This window comes from Drosophila kikkawai, chromosome X, assembly GCF_030179895.1.
Source record: "Drosophila kikkawai strain 14028-0561.14 chromosome X, DkikHiC1v2, whole genome shotgun sequence".
Classification (NCBI taxonomy): Eukaryota; Metazoa; Arthropoda; class Insecta; order Diptera; family Drosophilidae; genus Drosophila; species Drosophila kikkawai.
In genome coordinates, this window is record NC_091733.1 from 19,514,853 (window position 1) to 19,532,340 (window position 17,488).

At 44.2% G+C, this 17,488-nt stretch overlaps 1 protein-coding gene across 2 annotated transcripts; it reads left to right on the top strand.

Moving 5' to 3' along the window:
• Positions 1 to 11: 11 nt before the first annotated feature.
• On the top strand, positions 12 to 14,429 carry Hecw (Hecw ubiquitin protein ligase). 2 transcript variants are annotated; one of them, XM_017166057.3, is made up of 5 exons: positions 12 to 716; positions 776 to 3,360; positions 3,435 to 3,601; positions 11,732 to 11,920; positions 11,982 to 14,429. In XM_017166057.3, exons 1-5 carry the CDS (start codon positions 353 to 355, stop codon positions 13,057 to 13,059), a joined length of 4,383 nt encoding a protein of 1,460 aa, XP_017021546.1. In that variant the 5' UTR covers positions 12 to 352; the 3' UTR covers positions 13,060 to 14,429. The 2 variants fall into 2 exon arrangements, with proteins under 2 accessions (XP_017021546.1, XP_017021547.1); XM_017166058.3 differs by lacking the exons at positions 12 to 716; positions 776 to 3,360; positions 3,435 to 3,601 and adding an exon at positions 7,726 to 8,041.
• The last annotated feature ends 3,059 nt before the right edge of the window (positions 14,430 to 17,488 follow it).

Below are 17,488 nucleotides of genomic sequence, written 5' to 3' on the forward strand. Positions count from 1 at the left end.
CCGCGCTTTTCTCCGTTATGCTTATTCGGTCACGCTAATTCCGCGGAGCTGTGCCCCGAAATATTTCAATTATTATTATATTTTAATTGACAGTTTTGATCAACTAAAGCGAGTGCCTCTATGCATTGTAAGCAGTGAACGAAACTCGGCTGGGGCAGGCACCGGGCCCATGGCTGACGGCGACAAAATGTTCAGCGCGAATCGCTGGAAACGCAATAACGCGAAAGTAGAGCAACTGTAACTGTAGCTGTAACTGTAACCCTGGGCGGGGAGCGCGGGGACGGGGGACTGAGGCGGAGACGCAAGAAGCAAAACAGCAGCGCATCTTGAAACTCTCGGGGATTTCGTGGAGATGGAGCCACCAGCAGCGCCAGTGGCTCTGACGCCCCTGGCAGCGTCGTCGTCATGTCGCCTGTCGGACAGGGCAGGACCAGCAGCGGATCCCATTGCTCTCACATTGGGGACGGAGGAGGAGGAGGAGGAAGACGAAGAAGAGGAGGAGGAAGAAGATGACGAGGAGGAAGACCCGAAGGAGGCCTTCTACGAGGCGCGCAACGGCAACGAAAGCGATGAACTGGAGCAGGCCTTCCAGAGTGCCTTAACTCTGGCCAACGATGTCCAGGTGAATGTGAGCGAGGTGGAGGAGCAGCAGCCCCTGGAAATGCACCAGGAGGCGGAAGGGCGGGAGCAGGAGCAGCCGGGCCCAAGTGATCAATGTAAGTCAGATATGCCAAGTAATTGTAGAGAATCCTTTGACTTAAACATGTTTTTTCAGCTTCCAAAGATGAAAAACCCCTTGAATCCCACAAGGAGCCCAAGGAGCCTCGCCACCAGACCTTGCTCTCCACAAAATCGTGCGAGACGCCGGCCAATAGCTCCACGCTTTCGCCCACCAACTCCTATAATGGCAGCATCGGCAGCGATGGCGGCAGCAGCGTGGGTGGTGGTGCCCGTCGCAAGTCCTGGACCCTGTCTCCACAGAGTGGTGGCTCCACGCCACTTAGCGGGGCCAGAAAGAAGACCAAGGCCACGGCACCGGTGGCGGTAACGGCGGGAGCAGTTCCTTCCACGCTGTCCAATGCCAACGGCGATGGCTTCAATCTTTGGGTCGCACGCGAATGCTTTGAGACAGTGCCCGCTGAGATGGTGGACACGCTTAGCATGGCCGAAGTGGACGAAGAGGCGGAGGCTGAGGAGGAGGAGGATGAGGAGGCGGCTGCCGTGGAAAGTCTATTAGGAGCCGCTGCTGCCCTCCAGGCCAGTGCCCATGTACAGCGCCGCCAGCAGCAGCAGCAGCACTCCCAGCACCATCATCATCTCCGTCAGCCGTCGCCACCCCATCATCGGCCACTGGAACGCTCCTGGCCGCCGCGAGCGCTTGGCCGCGATCTTAAGCTGCAGGGCGACGTCTTTCAGTTCGACATCCTAGACACGGACGAGCGACTGGGTCAGTGTGAGGAGCTGGCCCAGGGCAGCGGCAGTACCAACAACTCGCCTTTGGCTACGCCACCCGTTCGCTTTAAGCCGCTGCTGAAGAAGAAGATCGGCCCCGATAGCTACATCAACACGATCAGCGCGCAAAAGGTGCCAGCACACCAGAATTACGAGTTCCCCAGCTTTCCCAGCTCCTCGGGCGTCGGATCCGGCTCGTCCTCGTCGCCCAACAGCCTCCAGTTCCCGTATCTGCGCCAGCACCGTCCGCTCACCCGTGCCCTGTCCAATGGCAAGGCAAGTTCATCCGAGGAGCAGGCCTCTCCGCGTCTCCTGCTCTCACCAAAGCGCCAAAGAAGCCCTCCTTCTGGCTGCTCCACGCGCAGTGCCTCACCCCTAGACCTCAGCGTGAGTCCAGAGCAACATTCGCCAACCAGGGGTCGCGGAGTGGGTGGGGCAGTTCAGGAGCAGGCGGTTGCTCCAGGAACACCCACTTTCCACGGCCATCGTCCACAGCAGCGGCTGCTCAAGCGTGTGGGCGGTGGGGCCGGAGCAGGTACCACAGGAGGACCTGCGGGATCGCCTTTAATATGTCCGCCTACGCCCACTCACCATGCCCGGCGGCATGCCCGCCTTCAAGCCGTCACTGCCAACTCTAGCCTCGCCAGCTCAGGCTCAGGAATCCTAGGGGATCCAAACGGCCCAAGCTCTAGTCAATTGGATTATATTTACCTGCAGGACGGTGGCCAGGAAACGGGTACAGCGGAGCCCTCCGATGAAATGGTGCACATCAGTAGCACGCGCCTTCCCTCCATTCCGGAACGCAGTGCAGCAGCAGCAGCCGCAGCTGCGGCGGCGGCGGCAACAGCAGGAAGCACAGCTCTAATGGAACCCGGAGCGGGACAGGTATCGGGATCTAGCGCTGGTGCTGGGGCACCGGGAGAGCCACCATTACCGCCCGCTTGGGAGGCACGCATGGACAGTCACGGTCGCATCTTTTACATCGATCACACGACGCGAACAACCTCCTGGCAGCGGCCTGGTGCGGCACCCAGCGCAGGACCCGCCGGCCGTGAGCAGCATCATCGCCAGCAGCTGGACAGGCGGTACCAGAGCATCCGGCGGACCATTACCAATGAGAGCAGGGCGGCTCAGCTGTACAACCTGCCATCCTCGGACAATGCCATGGCCACCGCCACTGCTAATGGCGCTGCAGCACCAGCTGCACCTCCTGCCGCCGCCTCGGCCATCCATCCCGCCATCCTGATGCTCTGCCGCTCGGATTTCTACTCGCTGCTGCACACCAATGAAGCGGCTCTGGCCATCTACAACCGGAATGCGGCGCTCAAGCACATGGTCATGCGCGTAAGGCGGGATCCGCAGTGCTTTCAGCGGTATCAGTACAACAAGGATCTCGTGGCGCTGGTCAATACCTTTGCCCAGCTGGGCAGGGAACTGCCCTCCTGCTGGGAGACGAAGCTGGATCAGTCGGGCAAGCAGTTCTTCATTGACCACCAGCATCGTCGCACCTCGTTTATGGATCCGCGCCTACCGGTGGAGTGTCCCCGGGTGGTTCGCCATCGCCAGCAGCATCCGTCGCAGCAACAGCATCAACAGCAGGGTGTTGTGGGTGGCTACTTCTACCCGGACCTGGTGGACGGCAATTGCCTGTCCGCTACGAGTGGTCATATAAGTGCCAGTCCAGGGGTATCCTCCTCGGTTTCAGGGGTGCCTCCGTTACCACCGCCCCGGCCCTCAATTGCGTCGTCGTCGTCGTCGTCGAGAAGTGGCCATCATGGACACGGTCACAACTGCACCACGGCAGCGGCCATTGCTTGTGCGCTAAGCCTGGGTGGGGCAGCAGCGGGCGGAGCAGCAGGAGCCACTGCAGCCGGTTATGAGGATGTGCCCATTGCCTACAACGAAAAGGTACATAAGATTAAAATCCAGAATTATCCATAATATACAACTTACTCTTTTGTATGTCATCTCAATTTTGCCAGGTCATTGCCTTTCTGCGCCAGCCCAACATCCTGGAGATCCTGCGGGAGCGTCAGGGCCAGCACACAGTGTCCCGTTCCCTGCGCGAGAAAATCAATATACTGCGGGTTGAGGGTGTTCCAGCTCTCGAGCGTTTGGGCCATGACCTACAGTTGACCATTTTGCTGAGGTGAGTAAACCTTTGACCTGGTTTTCTAAATGGGAAATGACAGTATAGGTTCTCTCTCTCTCTGTTAACTACCTTAAGATTCTGAAGCAATTTAACAACTTTGATTTTGGTGTGGGAAAGCCTTCATTACTACTAATGAACCCCCTCCTAGATGGCCCCTCTAGTTCATGACGCACCGGTGGCCGTCAATCGGTAGCTCCACCTGCACTTGACGAAGGTCCCCCCACCACAGCCAGGGCGAATCCACCTGGCCTGAAATGGCATTAATGCGTCATTGTCTTTAGATTAATGCACTTCAGTTCAGTTCAGTTTAGTTTGGTTCGCTTGGGTTTTGGATTAGAAGTTGGTTCTGTCGATCGAATTTGGCGGCGGTCCTGCTTGAGTGCCCCCTCTAGATGTGTGCGAGTGTGGGATTAATTGGTATTAAAAGCCGCGTCGAAGGCTGTTGGCTAATTTTCCAAAACGCCAAACACATCGAACACAAAGCAAATGAACTACCTACCAACTTAGCCAGCTAACCAGCTATCCACACGGTTATCAAGGCTAGTACTTGGCGTCCAATCTCCACGGCTTATTGTCTAATTGGCCGTGTGGCGTTGCGTTGTCAAAAATGCATTTATCGCGCGGAATCGACCACAAAACATTAAGGAACTGCAGTCCCATGCACTAGCTTTGTTGACCTTAATCTTAATCCCAATCTCTGCCATGCGGCGGCGCCGCCTCTCAAGATCTCGAGGTTAGACGCCAACAATTTCAATTCCGATTCCGATTGAGCTATTTAATTGCATTTCAATTAGACAAAATTTTCGCGCTTCATTGGCCCTCCCCCGCCCAAAAGTGAGCCGTGGGAGTTTTTCGTTAAATTGCAGCTCGGTTAAATCTCCCTCAAACTGGATTTATTTTCAATATGATGATACTCTTAGGCTTTATTCGTGATTACTTAACCTATGACTTACAGAAGAAAGTGTGTCACAGATATGGCCATGTGGTTTAAATCCTTTTAGGAGGTTCCAAAAGTATGCTATAAAATATTGCTCCCAAAATGTAGTTAAAGAAATTCAAGATCGTTAATCCCTTTGCGAAGGCTAACACAACCTTAAATATAATATAATCAAATATAAGAACTGATTCGAGCCTGTGTTTAGTTTGTGTAGAAATTTTTATGGTTTAAAAATTCAATAAAAGAGAATACTCACAAGAATGCTAGAGATTATATTTAAAACTTTATTTTCGGATTGGTATTGCCCTCTCTTTAGTCGAAGAAAACAAAGCCATTTGGGAATAAAAGCAAATTTTACTAAGAAACTAGAAAGAAAACCATAACTTCGGCGCACTGAAGTTTGCAATTTTAAATATATATGCTGATCAATAATAATTAAAAAGTAATGTGCACTTTCATCAAACAACCTTTTACATATTGTATTTACAGTTTTATCAATACAGTTTTGCATTCATTTAACGATAAAATATCGAACAATATCCGAAAAACTGTATCTTATTTATTAGTACCTTTTTTATAATACATTATCCATTTATCGATAAAATATATATACATAGCAACGTTATAATTTCAATTTTTATAACAACTTTTGTTTTAAATATAAAACGCATTACAGAACAATCGATTTTCCTACCTTCCCTAAAATTATATATTTCAGTCAGAAAGTCAATGTTTAATAATTATTCTATGATTACTAGGTTATTTTGTTAAACAACTCATAGTAAAAATCTTTCTAAATCAAAAGTTAATTTATTTAGCATGTTAATAAAAATAGATAACTAATCGGTTTCGAGAGCACACATGTCAGTCACAGCAAAAACTCCCTGACGTTTCCCTGAAGTTACTTAAAGTGCGAAATTGCCGCGATCCCAGAGGCTTAGGTCAGAACGATCTGCAGTTGGCCATTACTCACCCAGCACTCGGCGGTGGATCGTGTGAGGTAACCCCCACCGGCTATCAGCCCCTTCTGGGTTGTGTGAGGTTGCGGCTCAATGAGCAATTAATGAGTGGCCCGACTAAGAGTCGGTAAACACGGCTTCTCGGGGCTATCCCATACGAGACTATACATTTCGCCAGTTGGCTAAATGCCTCTGATGAGTTGCCTGAAAAAATAAACATATATATTCAAATAACTGCAGGCTTAGAAGTGGGCAAAATGGAAAGTATTTATAGCGAAGGAGAGTGTGTATTGGGCGACTTGGAATATGCCTTTAGTCGTCTGAGAGCGATCCGGCAGGCAGGCAGGCAGGCACGCCCCCCAGAGCTGCCGAAGCAGCTGGCACTCCACACCAAGGCGCGCACTAATCTGCTGCTGCCCCGTCTCCAATTCACAACTTAACCCAATTCCAAATGAAGCATAATTTATTGGCCAAACGGGGCACAAATAGCACAATAGCAACTCCAATTTGGATCCCGTCTGGCTGGTCTCATCCCTCGCTCCCTAAGCGGGGGTGTGGCACTGTCGTCGCTGTTGTCATCATTACTATCGGACGCGTTCGCTGTCCGTGAAGTTTTCCGTTGATGTTTTTGTCGATATATATATGTATATATACAATTCTTTAATTTATTTTGTGCCTAAATTGTACTTAACCCCCTAATGCCGCTCTAACTCTCGTAACGTCTGTGCAAGTTTAAATGAGAAGTACCGCTTCTGAGATCTTTCGAATGTTGCCTTTACCAGGGTAACTGAGCTTCTTCAATCTTGATTTCTACAATTCACCAATCTATGCTTTTCCCTTGTTGGAAGTTTACACTGGAGTTGGCCTAACCACTAAATATTTGCCATTAAAATTTGACCCGTAGAAGGGAATATGTCGGCGTTTAGTTGTTGGGCCTTTTTTGTTTACAGTTCAATGGGTTTTTGGGCGGCTGCGCCTGCGTCCAGTCTGAACGTTCGTTGCGAGTCTCAATCACACAGAGAGAATAAATGGATATTCCTAATCGAAGTATTTATTAAAATGAGAAAATTTAATAATATTTTTAAATGATTCTCAACTTGAGAATCTATTTTGATATATGTTGTTATTATTTTACAAGTATTTCCCAGTTTTCCCAAATTTCCCAAGATCAGCTAGTGTTTTCTCTGTGCAGGAAGGGTGTCCACCGCCACACAGTGGAGACAGTGGCCGGCGTCTGTTGTGGTGGCTTCCGTTTCAATGTTTTGGGGCGTGTTAAATTCGAGGCGTGTCACTCGGGGCAAGGGTACCGGTTGGTGGAGTGATGAGCGAACAATTATAACCATGACCAACGCCACACACTCACCCACCAAAATGCCATTGCCAGGCCATGCGAGGCGTCGTCGTCGTCTATCGTTTGTAGTGCACTCCTCCTCATGGGGTGACTCAATTCTGGGGGAGAAGGGGATATCGGCAACCCGAGCACGAGTCGAACCCGAAGTAATGGCATAAGCAGTGGCACAGTGGAGCCAGTTTTACGTTTTAATATATATTCCATCTCAAAAGTGCCAAAAAATATATAAAGAAAATAAAAACGAACTATATAAAAATAGAAAATATAAAACTTATAAAAATTACAGCCCCCAAAAAGTACGCGTATTTTTTGCACTTTGTTTAATATATAGAAATGTCAAATAAATTGTAATTGTGTTAATTGGTTCCAAAAAGCTAGTTATATTTTCTCCCTTTTTTTTTTTACCCATTTGTGGGCCCACTGTGCATCGTCGGAAGTTCGTCAAAAGAGTTCGGATCGCCGGATTCAGCTTGGCGGTCTTCGGCAGCGGCGTTGACTTGCGCAGAGCACCGCTGCACTGCGTCGATCGCCGCCGCCGCCTTGCACATAAGCACTGGGCCCGAAACAAACCGAAAGCGAAAAGAGCCAAGCAAAACAAAACGAAACACTCAGGCCGAGGCACAGAACCAGCAAATAATTAAATAATTTTCTTTGCCGCCTAAATTGAATTTCATTTCATATTTATCGGCCAAGTGGCTAGACAAGCGTTAGCATTCTGCAATCGTCGGTCAATCGGTTAGCAGCATAAATCGGGAGCCCAGGCTAACCAACTTCTCTTGAAAGGAAAGCGAGAGTCGGGAGATCGGTCTTAATATATATATATTTTTTATATTTTTTATATTTTTTATCTGTGACTCCGTTGCCGGTTCCGTTTCATTCCGCCGCCGCCGCCGCCGCCACCGCTGCTTCTACTTTGTTCCGTTCCGTTCGTCGGCGGGAATAGTAGTGAGAATCTATCATCACCAGAAGCATTTCAACAGCCGGAGCGTGTGCACACATAACGTTTGTCCGTATAACATTATAGATATACCGTTAACCAATATACGCGAGTGGTGAAATATCAATAACTCCGACAAATCCATCTCCGGAGATCTCACTTAGTGATGGTTAAATATTTGGCAATCGTCAAGGATATAGGCGCTCGCCAAAATGGGCTTTCTGTCGAAGGCTGCCTACATAGTGTGGGCCGTGTAAGTGGATTAATAGTTTGCTGTAAATATTATAACTATAATTATGAAACAGCAACCCTAGAAATGACTTTAAAAATGGTTTAGCTTAGACCTTTAGGACTCTGTTTCAGGTAGATTGGCACCTAAGAAAAACTCACTTTTAAAAGTATTTATAAAATTTATATTCAATACTATTGTTATCACTTTCCTTAACTTAGTTTTTGTCATGTCGAAACAACTCTTGAATCATTTACTTTTGCCACTTCTGCAGTTCCCATCAGAAAAGTGCAGCCTCAGCTAAACTAGAGATCACATCCTGTTGACGAATTGCATCCGATTTATTCATAATTTTTGTTTTTGTAATTTTTTTGTTTACAATTCCGCCCGGCATTGCATTTTTCCCATGCATCCATGGATGCAGCCTGGCAGAGATCGGGTTCCAGCAGCCTTCTCCCATTCCATTCCCACGTTGCAGGAATGTGCTGGAATGCCGCATAGACAGTTCTCATTAAGAATTCCTGGGGGGCAGAGAAGGAGTCTCAAGGATTCGGTGCTCTTCTCAAGTGCTTCTCCGTTTCTATTACAACATTACGTCATTATGACATATTTTTGAGGAATAGAGTTTAGTATTTTGGAGTTGGTCAATCGATCCACTCGAGTGTTGTAACTTTTTGTAACGATTTCGGATTAGATTTCGTTTCGTCCAAAGGGTTCACATAAAATACTCTTAAATTTTAAAGAGTATACATTTTTTAAAAATTATTTTAGTTTAATTCAAGTGTAGAGTTTGATTTTTAGTTTTAGGAATTTGTATTTGTATTTTTATATATTTCTTTACGTAAATATTTGATAGTAGCAACAAGCCATTGAACATTTAAGCAGTATTACGACCTGAAACCCCCCACCGAAAAGGTAGTGACCAAAATGGGTTAAGGCTCTACTCCCACTCCCCCCATTATTATCGCCACCTTTCTTATCATTAGCTTATCGTGCAGCTCGCCGCTCGCCGCTCGCGTTGCAGTTTCGCAGTTGGAATTGGGTAAAAGCAGAAATCAGTCAGTCAGTTGAAACCCAGGGATTGGTATCGATTTTACCAAAAAAGCTGCTTCTGTCGGTTTCGGTTGTGATTTGGGTTTTATTTTGTTTTAACCTTTTTGCGGCAGTTATTTAGTGCGCTGCTAATTGAGAATCCATTTGGGATTTACAACCCAAGCAACCCATCATCAAATGGGTCTCTTTTCCAAGTTCGTCTACACCTTTACCATGTGGGAGAAGTACGTGTATTGCTGCAGATTCTAGCCTGTATTTACATTTTTTTTGGGACCAGCATAAATGTTTTCCCTTTCAAATAATAAAAAAGTTGATAAGCTTGCGGCTGAATAATTTGTGAAATGTGGGCTCAGGCAAGGGAGTTTGAAATGAGAGATCTCCTTCCTAGAGAGCGTTTTGGAATTGGCAAACACTTGATTTCATTAATGAAATTAATATGTTTTTCTTTGCCAGCTAGCAGATGTTTTCTTCTCCTATTATTCGTATGCAGATAATGCCTTAAGCTAGCTTTTATCACAGCCAAGTGACCTCATAATATATCCGCACTTTTGTGGTGAAGAAAGAGTCAGTGACCTGCCCACGATTGCATCAAGCATTCATATATATGTATATAGCTATATATATGTATTCCTTCTTACCGAAAGGCCAGTTCCTATCGCACATTAATCCCGCACAATGGCGATCGGTTGGTGGTTGTTCTTTGTGCGCTGTGGGTGAAACACTCGAGCTTGATTTGGCACTCCATTTTGCACTGGAGGATCGCTTTTCGAGCCCATTTAATTTGAATTCCCGCTAATTGCAGCTTCCTGTTGTTGTGTTCCATCTGGCATCAATAATTTATTTGTAAGAATTTCAATTCAATTTGGAAAGTAATTTGACACGGCACACACATGTATGACGACGTACACCCATTAATTGATCCGTTTCCATTTCCCCATCTCCCACAAATAAATTGCCAAAAAATATATATACTATTGTTAATGAGCCCAGAATTAGTCACTTCCGAGCTGGGCGTTAATTGCAGGCAAAACTGTTGTCACTATTGGTCCAATCCCCTCCCAGCACCAGCAGTAAACCAACCCCAAACCCAACCCAACCCAAAATGCGGTTGACCGCCATAATTTGCGTTATTAATTGGCCAATTTTCAATTTTCAAGTTGAAGGCCGACGCCGCCAGAAGCAAAAGCAAAAGGCGCCAACAAAAAGCAATTTAAATTATGGATTAACTAGCTAGAATCGAAAAAAGTTAATATAACAATAATAATAATAATCGATAAGCTAAAGTCTGGAAAGAAAAGTCGGTTCTGGGCTCTAGGCTCGAAGGTCACGCGCTGCTCGATTGCATTGATTTGGAAACTTGTCGATTCTTCCGCGTTTTTGCAGTGGGAAATCTTTTGGGTAGACTGGGCTGATGGAAGAGAATGACTTCCCTTGAGCTGCTCGCTCTTCAAGTGATTCAAGAACCGTCGCCCGACTATTAATGGATGCAATATATGACAAATCATTGGCCCCGCGACCTTTGCGGCGTTGGGTTGGTCATCATCTCTGGTCTGATTTCATCTCCAATGAATTCGATGCGTTAGGAGGTTTGTCCGAAGATTTCATTCTATATATGTAACATCTATTAAAAGCGGAAAAAAGTGATGTATCAGTCGTATGACTTTTGTTTATAAAAGTTTTCCAGGAAAATAAGTTTTGAGTAGAGCTGGAAAGAAAATTGATTCTGTAATTGATTAATCGATATTTTAAAATTCTGCAATACATAGATCTACATTTTAAAAATCGAATTAATCGAAAAAGTTCTATGTAGCAGAGTTAAGTACTAAGTTGTAAGTTTTTTTTATTTATTATTTTTTATTATAAATTGTGATCTTTGAGGATTCCCGAATATCCGGAATTTCAATGGTAAAAATCCATGTTATTTCATTTTTTAACATTTTATAAAAAAGGTAATTTTAAAATGTTTTTTTCTTTTTCGATTTTATTCGATTATAATCGATTTACTTGTAGAATTATAAAAACAAAATCGATTCAATGAAAATCGATTTATTTCCAACTCTAGTTTTGAGTTATTGCTAACGATAACACATGGATGTGATTTCAATTGATTGATTGATTTCAATTTTTATTATTATGTTTTATTAATCGAAAAAATCGATAATTTATTTAGTTTTATATTATTAATTTTTTTTTTTAATTTTTATTATATGATATTCTAAAAATTACTATATCTACAGATATAGAGCTGTTAATTTTCCTAAGAGGGACTGGATAACGTTTTATATCTTACGATATTTTAGTTTGAACTTTATGTAAACATATCCTCTGTTGCTTTCTTACAAATCCAAATCCAAAGTCCAAAAGCGCATTTATCTCCTTTTTGATGGCGGTATCAGCGGCCCACGTTTCTCCGGTCAGATTGGCTGGCATCCATCCTGCCTGTCCCACCAGATAACTGGCCATCATTATTGTATTCCGTTGTTTGGGGGCTAATCAATTGTCGGCTTAGCGCCGCGGACAATCGGAAAGCATATGAGCGGGGCAATCAATTTCCCCGCTTTGCGTGCGAAGGACGCCAGCGGAGAGTGGCTGGCCTGTAGATTTATGAGAGCTCCACGGCTAACTAGTATCTAATCTTGCCCTGCTCTATCTCTCCCGCAGCCTGTTCGAGCAGGAGATCATGAGCTATGTTCCTCTTGAAGAGCGCAGTCCACAGGGCTCGCCGGTTCTTAGTTCCCGGATGCCACAGCGGGCGCCTCCGCCGTTCCGTCGTGATTTCGAGGCCAAGCTGCGCAGCTTTTACCGCAAACTGGAGTCCAAGGGCTATGGCCAGGGACCCCACAAGCTCAAGTGAGTTCCTCCAGCAGTGGTTCACCCTTTGATCTTGATTCTAATTCCAATCCATTTACAGACTGCACATCCGTCGCAGCCACTTGTTGGAGGACGCCTTCCGTCGCATCATGTCCGCCAACAAGAAGGACTTGCAGCGCGGTCGCCTCGCCGTCCTCTGGGACACGGAGGAGGGCCTGGACTATGGAGGACCCTCTCGCGAGTTCTTTTTCCTGCTATCCCGCGAGCTGTTCAACCCGTACTACGGACTCTTTGAGTACTCCGCCAACGATACGTACACGGTGCAGGTGTCGCCGCTGTCGGCGTTCGTTGACAACTGCCACGACTGGTTCCGCTTCAGCGGACGGGTGCTGGGCCTTGCCCTGGTCCACCAATACCTCCTCGATGCCTTCTTCACGCGACCCTTCTACAAGGCTCTGCTGCGCCTGCCCGTGGCCCTGAGCGATTTGGAGTCGCTGGATAATGAGTTCCATCAGTCTCTCCAATGGATCCGCGACAACGACATTGGCACTGGCGTTGACCTGGGCCTCACCTTTTGCGTCACCGAGGAGCTACTGGGGCGCGTTGTAGAGCGAGAATTGAAGCAGGGCGGCAAGAATATGATTGTCAACGAGAAGAACAAGAAGGAGTACTTGGAGCGAATGATCAAGTGGCGACTGGAGCGCGGCGTCCAGGAGCAGACGGAATCGCTGGTCCGTGGGTTTTACGAGGTGGTCGACTCCCGCCTGGTATCCGTTTTCGATGCCCGCGAACTGGAGCTGGTGATCGCGGGTACCGCTGAGATAGACACCAACGACTGGCGCCTCAATACGGAGTATCGTTCCGGCTACCATGACAATCACCAGGTGATTATCTGGTTCTGGCAGGTCATAGAGCAGCGATTCAGCAACGAACAGCGCCTGCGGCTTCTGCAGTTCGTCACGGGCACGTCCAGTATACCGTATGAGGGCTTCTCGGCCCTGCGCGGCTCGACTGGGCCGCGTCGCTTTTGCATCGAAAAGTGGGGAAAACCCAATGCCCTGCCCCGGGCTCACACGTGCTTCAATCGTTTGGACTTGCCGCCGTATCCCACGCCGGAGCTACTCTACGAGAAGCTGCTGCTGGCCGTCGAGGAGACTAATACGTTTGGCATCGAGTAGGGGAGATGTAGAGAAACGTGATATTTGCTTGCACCTCATCCCGAAACGCTTTATTTCGATTCGTTTTTGTAGTCGAGATGGTCGAGAAATTCCGGAGAATAGTTATTTATGTTATATAATGGTAGGGATCCTCCTAGCTACTTAGTTTGTAGACACTTTTGCCTTCGCCTTCGTTCGCCGTTCAATACGAGCGCAAGTTTTACCTCAACAAGAGCAAAAACAGTCATTAGTCCCTAAGATCTAACTTAACTTTGGGAGCGAGCCACTCCCACTCCCACTTAGAGTCTAAGAATCCCGTTGCTTGACTCCTCTGCTCAGGCTCAGCTCAACTCAGAGAGATTTCTAGAGAGAGAGCGGAGAGTGGAAGAGATTCTATCGCCAATACTTAAATAGCTTGTAATATTGTTGTCCTTTAGCCTTAACTCGAATTCCAAACTCCAAAATTGAACACTCCCCCTAGATATGTATGCATTTCGTCTAGAAGCGTATTGTGGATGTCAGTTATTATAGCATATATATATAAAAATATATACATACATTCCTTTGGAGTCCTTCCTTGCCACCCAAAAGGTAAATTGTTTTTGAATTTACAAAAAAAAAAAGCCCCCAGACAAGTATGTTTATACCCAGGACTACAGGTTGCGGCCAACGACAATATGATTAATAAGATGCATAACGCCAGACAATTTTAATATTTCAAATTTAATTGAAACTACAATATTTACATTTGTCCATATTCTCACATGCAAATGGTTTTTGATTTTGGTTTTTGATTTGTTCCCCTCTTAACATTTTAAGAGCGAGCAATGGCTTGCGCGTTACTCATCTTATTTTGGTATTGTCCTTGGTACAATCTCAATGGGATCTACTTACAATTTATAATATACAAAGAATTGGCTGCTGTTTTTTGCCTACGATTACTAACAAATTGGTCCAATAAACGCGTTGCTTTAGCTTTACATACAAGTAACGATACAAAACATGGATGAAATTAAACAAAATATATATAAAATTAAAAAGAAGACAAAAAAAAATTAGCTAATTAATTGAAAGAAAAATTACATTTGTATGATTTAGTATCGAATCGAAAGTAAACACAACAGATAACGAAAAAGATTTGGTGATTTATTCAATAAGTTAATACGGAAGGCAGGCAACGACAGAGACAACAGCACCGTTGGAGAGAGACAGAGCGATAGACATGCCAGAGACAGAGATGGAAGCCGAGAGAGAGTACGAAGAGGAAAGAGAAGAAACGCTTTTTGAACTACTTATGTATGTATTGATAAACTGAAGATTGTTTTAAATGAATTATTAATAAATGTGCGTGTGTATTTATGAACAAATTAACTATAATTGAAAACAAATAATAAATGTGAGCCTTTTACTTCAAAAGCAACAATCTGTTCTTTTTTTTTTTTATTTTTGGGCGGAGCCCTTGGCAGAGTTTCAGTTGGAAAACTACACTTTTTGAAAAATATTGTAAGAACAATTATAATTCATAACCACAACCAAAGTGTGCGTGTATTGACACTTCCTCCTGTTGGCTATTAATTAATTTTTTTATTTTTCAATTGTGCCTTTTACCAGTAAAAATTCATCGTTTGCCCTATTTCAGGCGCTCACAGATCAACTCACTGCCTAAAAGTATGAAAAAGTATATGAATAATTCACTTTTTGGCCGACAGATGGAGTTCAAGAAGATGTCAAAAGTGTGATGATGTCCTGGAAAGAGCAAGCGATGCGAGAGAAACGATTTTAATATAAGAGAGCAACAAAGTTATTTCTCCCTCTGCTTCTTTCTGTTCGCCTGGAACATTAAATCGAGTACCATAACTCTTTGACTCATTGACTCTTTGAGAGCAACAATAAACATAACACTTTGGCTCAATACTTAAAATATCTCTTTGACTCCAACCCTGATCATGATATCCCATTTTACGTACTTAAATCAAACAAACTATATCTCGTTTTCTATATATTTTATCCACAATTTTCTCTTTTGGTTTTTGGATCTGCAAAATGCAATTTGCTTTTACATCAAGTTTTATTTCGATCTCTTCGCGAAATGATAACATACTATATGTAATATGCTCTTAAATGTTACGCGATCATTTCTCTAAGCTAAGACTTCCTTGTTTTATGTGTGTGTGTGTATGTTATATAAGTGGGTGTGGATCATGGACATGGACATGGACTCATCCTTGCCGTGTGTGTATGTACAATGTCTCGGCTGGGCTGGAGGGCTGGATGTGTATCGTGGGTTATCCTAGCCAAGTGAGTGATAGCCACATGCTGTATGGAGTGGAAAGAACTATAGGCTGGGAAGAGAGCTGCGTGGCTTATTAGATGAGATAGCGAATAGATCTAGGTCAAGATTGGTTAAGGGTGGGCTGGATGATCGATCGATCGGTCTAACGTGTGTGTACGTGTGACGTTGTGCGCAGCAAAGCTTTCTGAAAGCGAGTGCTGTGTGTTAATTAGGTTTTTTGTTTTTTACAATCTGTTTGTCCCATTTTTGTGATCAAAGACTTGTGGTAGTAAATCTAGCTAAATTTTTTATTACATTACACTTGAAGAAATTTGGCTAATTCTCATACATAGATATATATATTTTAAATAAATTCTTTCCTGGAGTCTACAAAAAATAATTAATAGAGCTATCCTTTTGTGACTTTATGCGATCAATATATGTATGTATTAATGATTTTGTCGCCTCAAGCATTATAAAAATAGAGCATCCTTTGCATCGGGGGAGAGATGAATATTATTCATTCGTTTATAGATTTATTCATTTGTCTTTTTTGGTTGTTTGTTTCTCTTTTTGGAAAAGGCCATTGAAAGAATTGAAAATTGTTTTGAGTGAGTAAGTACATACATGTCTCGTAATGTTAAATTTTTTGATGTTATCCTAGTGGACCAAAGCGTAAGAAATTACCGCAAAATGTTCGTAAAAGCACTTGGAAATGATATAAATCCGGGATTGTTCAGTTATAGCCCATTCTTGAGCTCGTTCATGGAACTTTGCGACACTTGCCTTGCCTAAGATATTATTAAAGGCTCGCAAGCGATCCGTTTTCAAGGTATAGAAAATGATTCGTTTTGGTCCACTGGGAACTGACTGGCTGGCTGTGTGTTTTGTGTGTGTGTGTGCATGAGATGAGGAGAATCTGTTGTTTCCGCTTAGGGTTTTGATCACAGCTTTTACAATTCTAATGATATATGTATGTATGTATGTGAGGGGGGATGTGGCCAATACTATATATTATTATTTTATGTGTACCTGTATGTATTTACATACAAAAAAAAAAACAAATAAATATTTATCTTAGTTCTTTTGCAGACATTTGACTTTGCTATAAGTGTGTATTGTGTATGTTTATATATGTAAATATTTATAATACTTTCGCAAAGATGCATGAAGAAAATGCATTTATTTTGTCTGACATTTAATACATTCAATATACTATTTTTATATTCAGTTTGGTTTCGGTTCGAGAGAAAGCTGCCATTCAGGGGACTTTACATGATGTATTATTCTTTCTTTTTTTTAGTTTTATGTATATAGACATTTTTGTTTGTTATTCTTTAGTAAAAAAAGTAATACAAAATATGTTTGGTTTGGTTTTCCCTCATCAATTTTGTTTTCCATTCCATTCTTCTATATTCGCTTTTGGCATATGGAAAATTGTAGGAGAAGAAGGCAGGTGTTAGATCAAAGATCTTATAATAGCAAGATGAGTAACACCCTACTCGAATTTGTATGCTCTCAACTCTAGTTTGCAAGTCAAATGTATGGCCGTTATGCATCTTGTTAGTTTAAGGTCTTTGGTTAGATATACGTATTCTTTTATTTACTAGCCAGTTTCCAATATTTTGTTGCTGTTTAATTTGGGGAAACAAATATCAGTGGAATAATAACAGCTTGGAAGAGGGGAGAGAGCTCAGCCGACGGGGTGGGGATATTTCTGGAAGATATGGGGACAGGGATAGAAAAGGCGGTAGAGGATCTTCTCTCCCTTTGTTTTCTTTTGGGGTCTTTTTTCGTAAGCAACAACATTGAACAGGACTTGAATTTGATTTATCCGTTTTGTTATTTATATATATATATCGTTATACATATTCCTATATGCTGAATGACCGACTGTCTGTGTGTGGATCTAGGGACAACTGCTATATATCTTTTAATGTAACTAGTTAGGCTGCTGCGCTGCAGCTTCAGCTGCTTACTTGGCTGTAGGAAATTTCGCACGTTCTGCGCCTTTATTTATTAATGCTGTTAAGTTACGAGAAATGCACACGAAGATTCTGTATCCGATACTCTTTACGAAATTCTCTGCTTTTCTCGGAGACCTCTGCCGTCGCAACGGACGGATTGCTTTGCTTTGCTTGGCTCGCTGGTGTTGTTGGCCTCCAGTCCCCTTTGCCT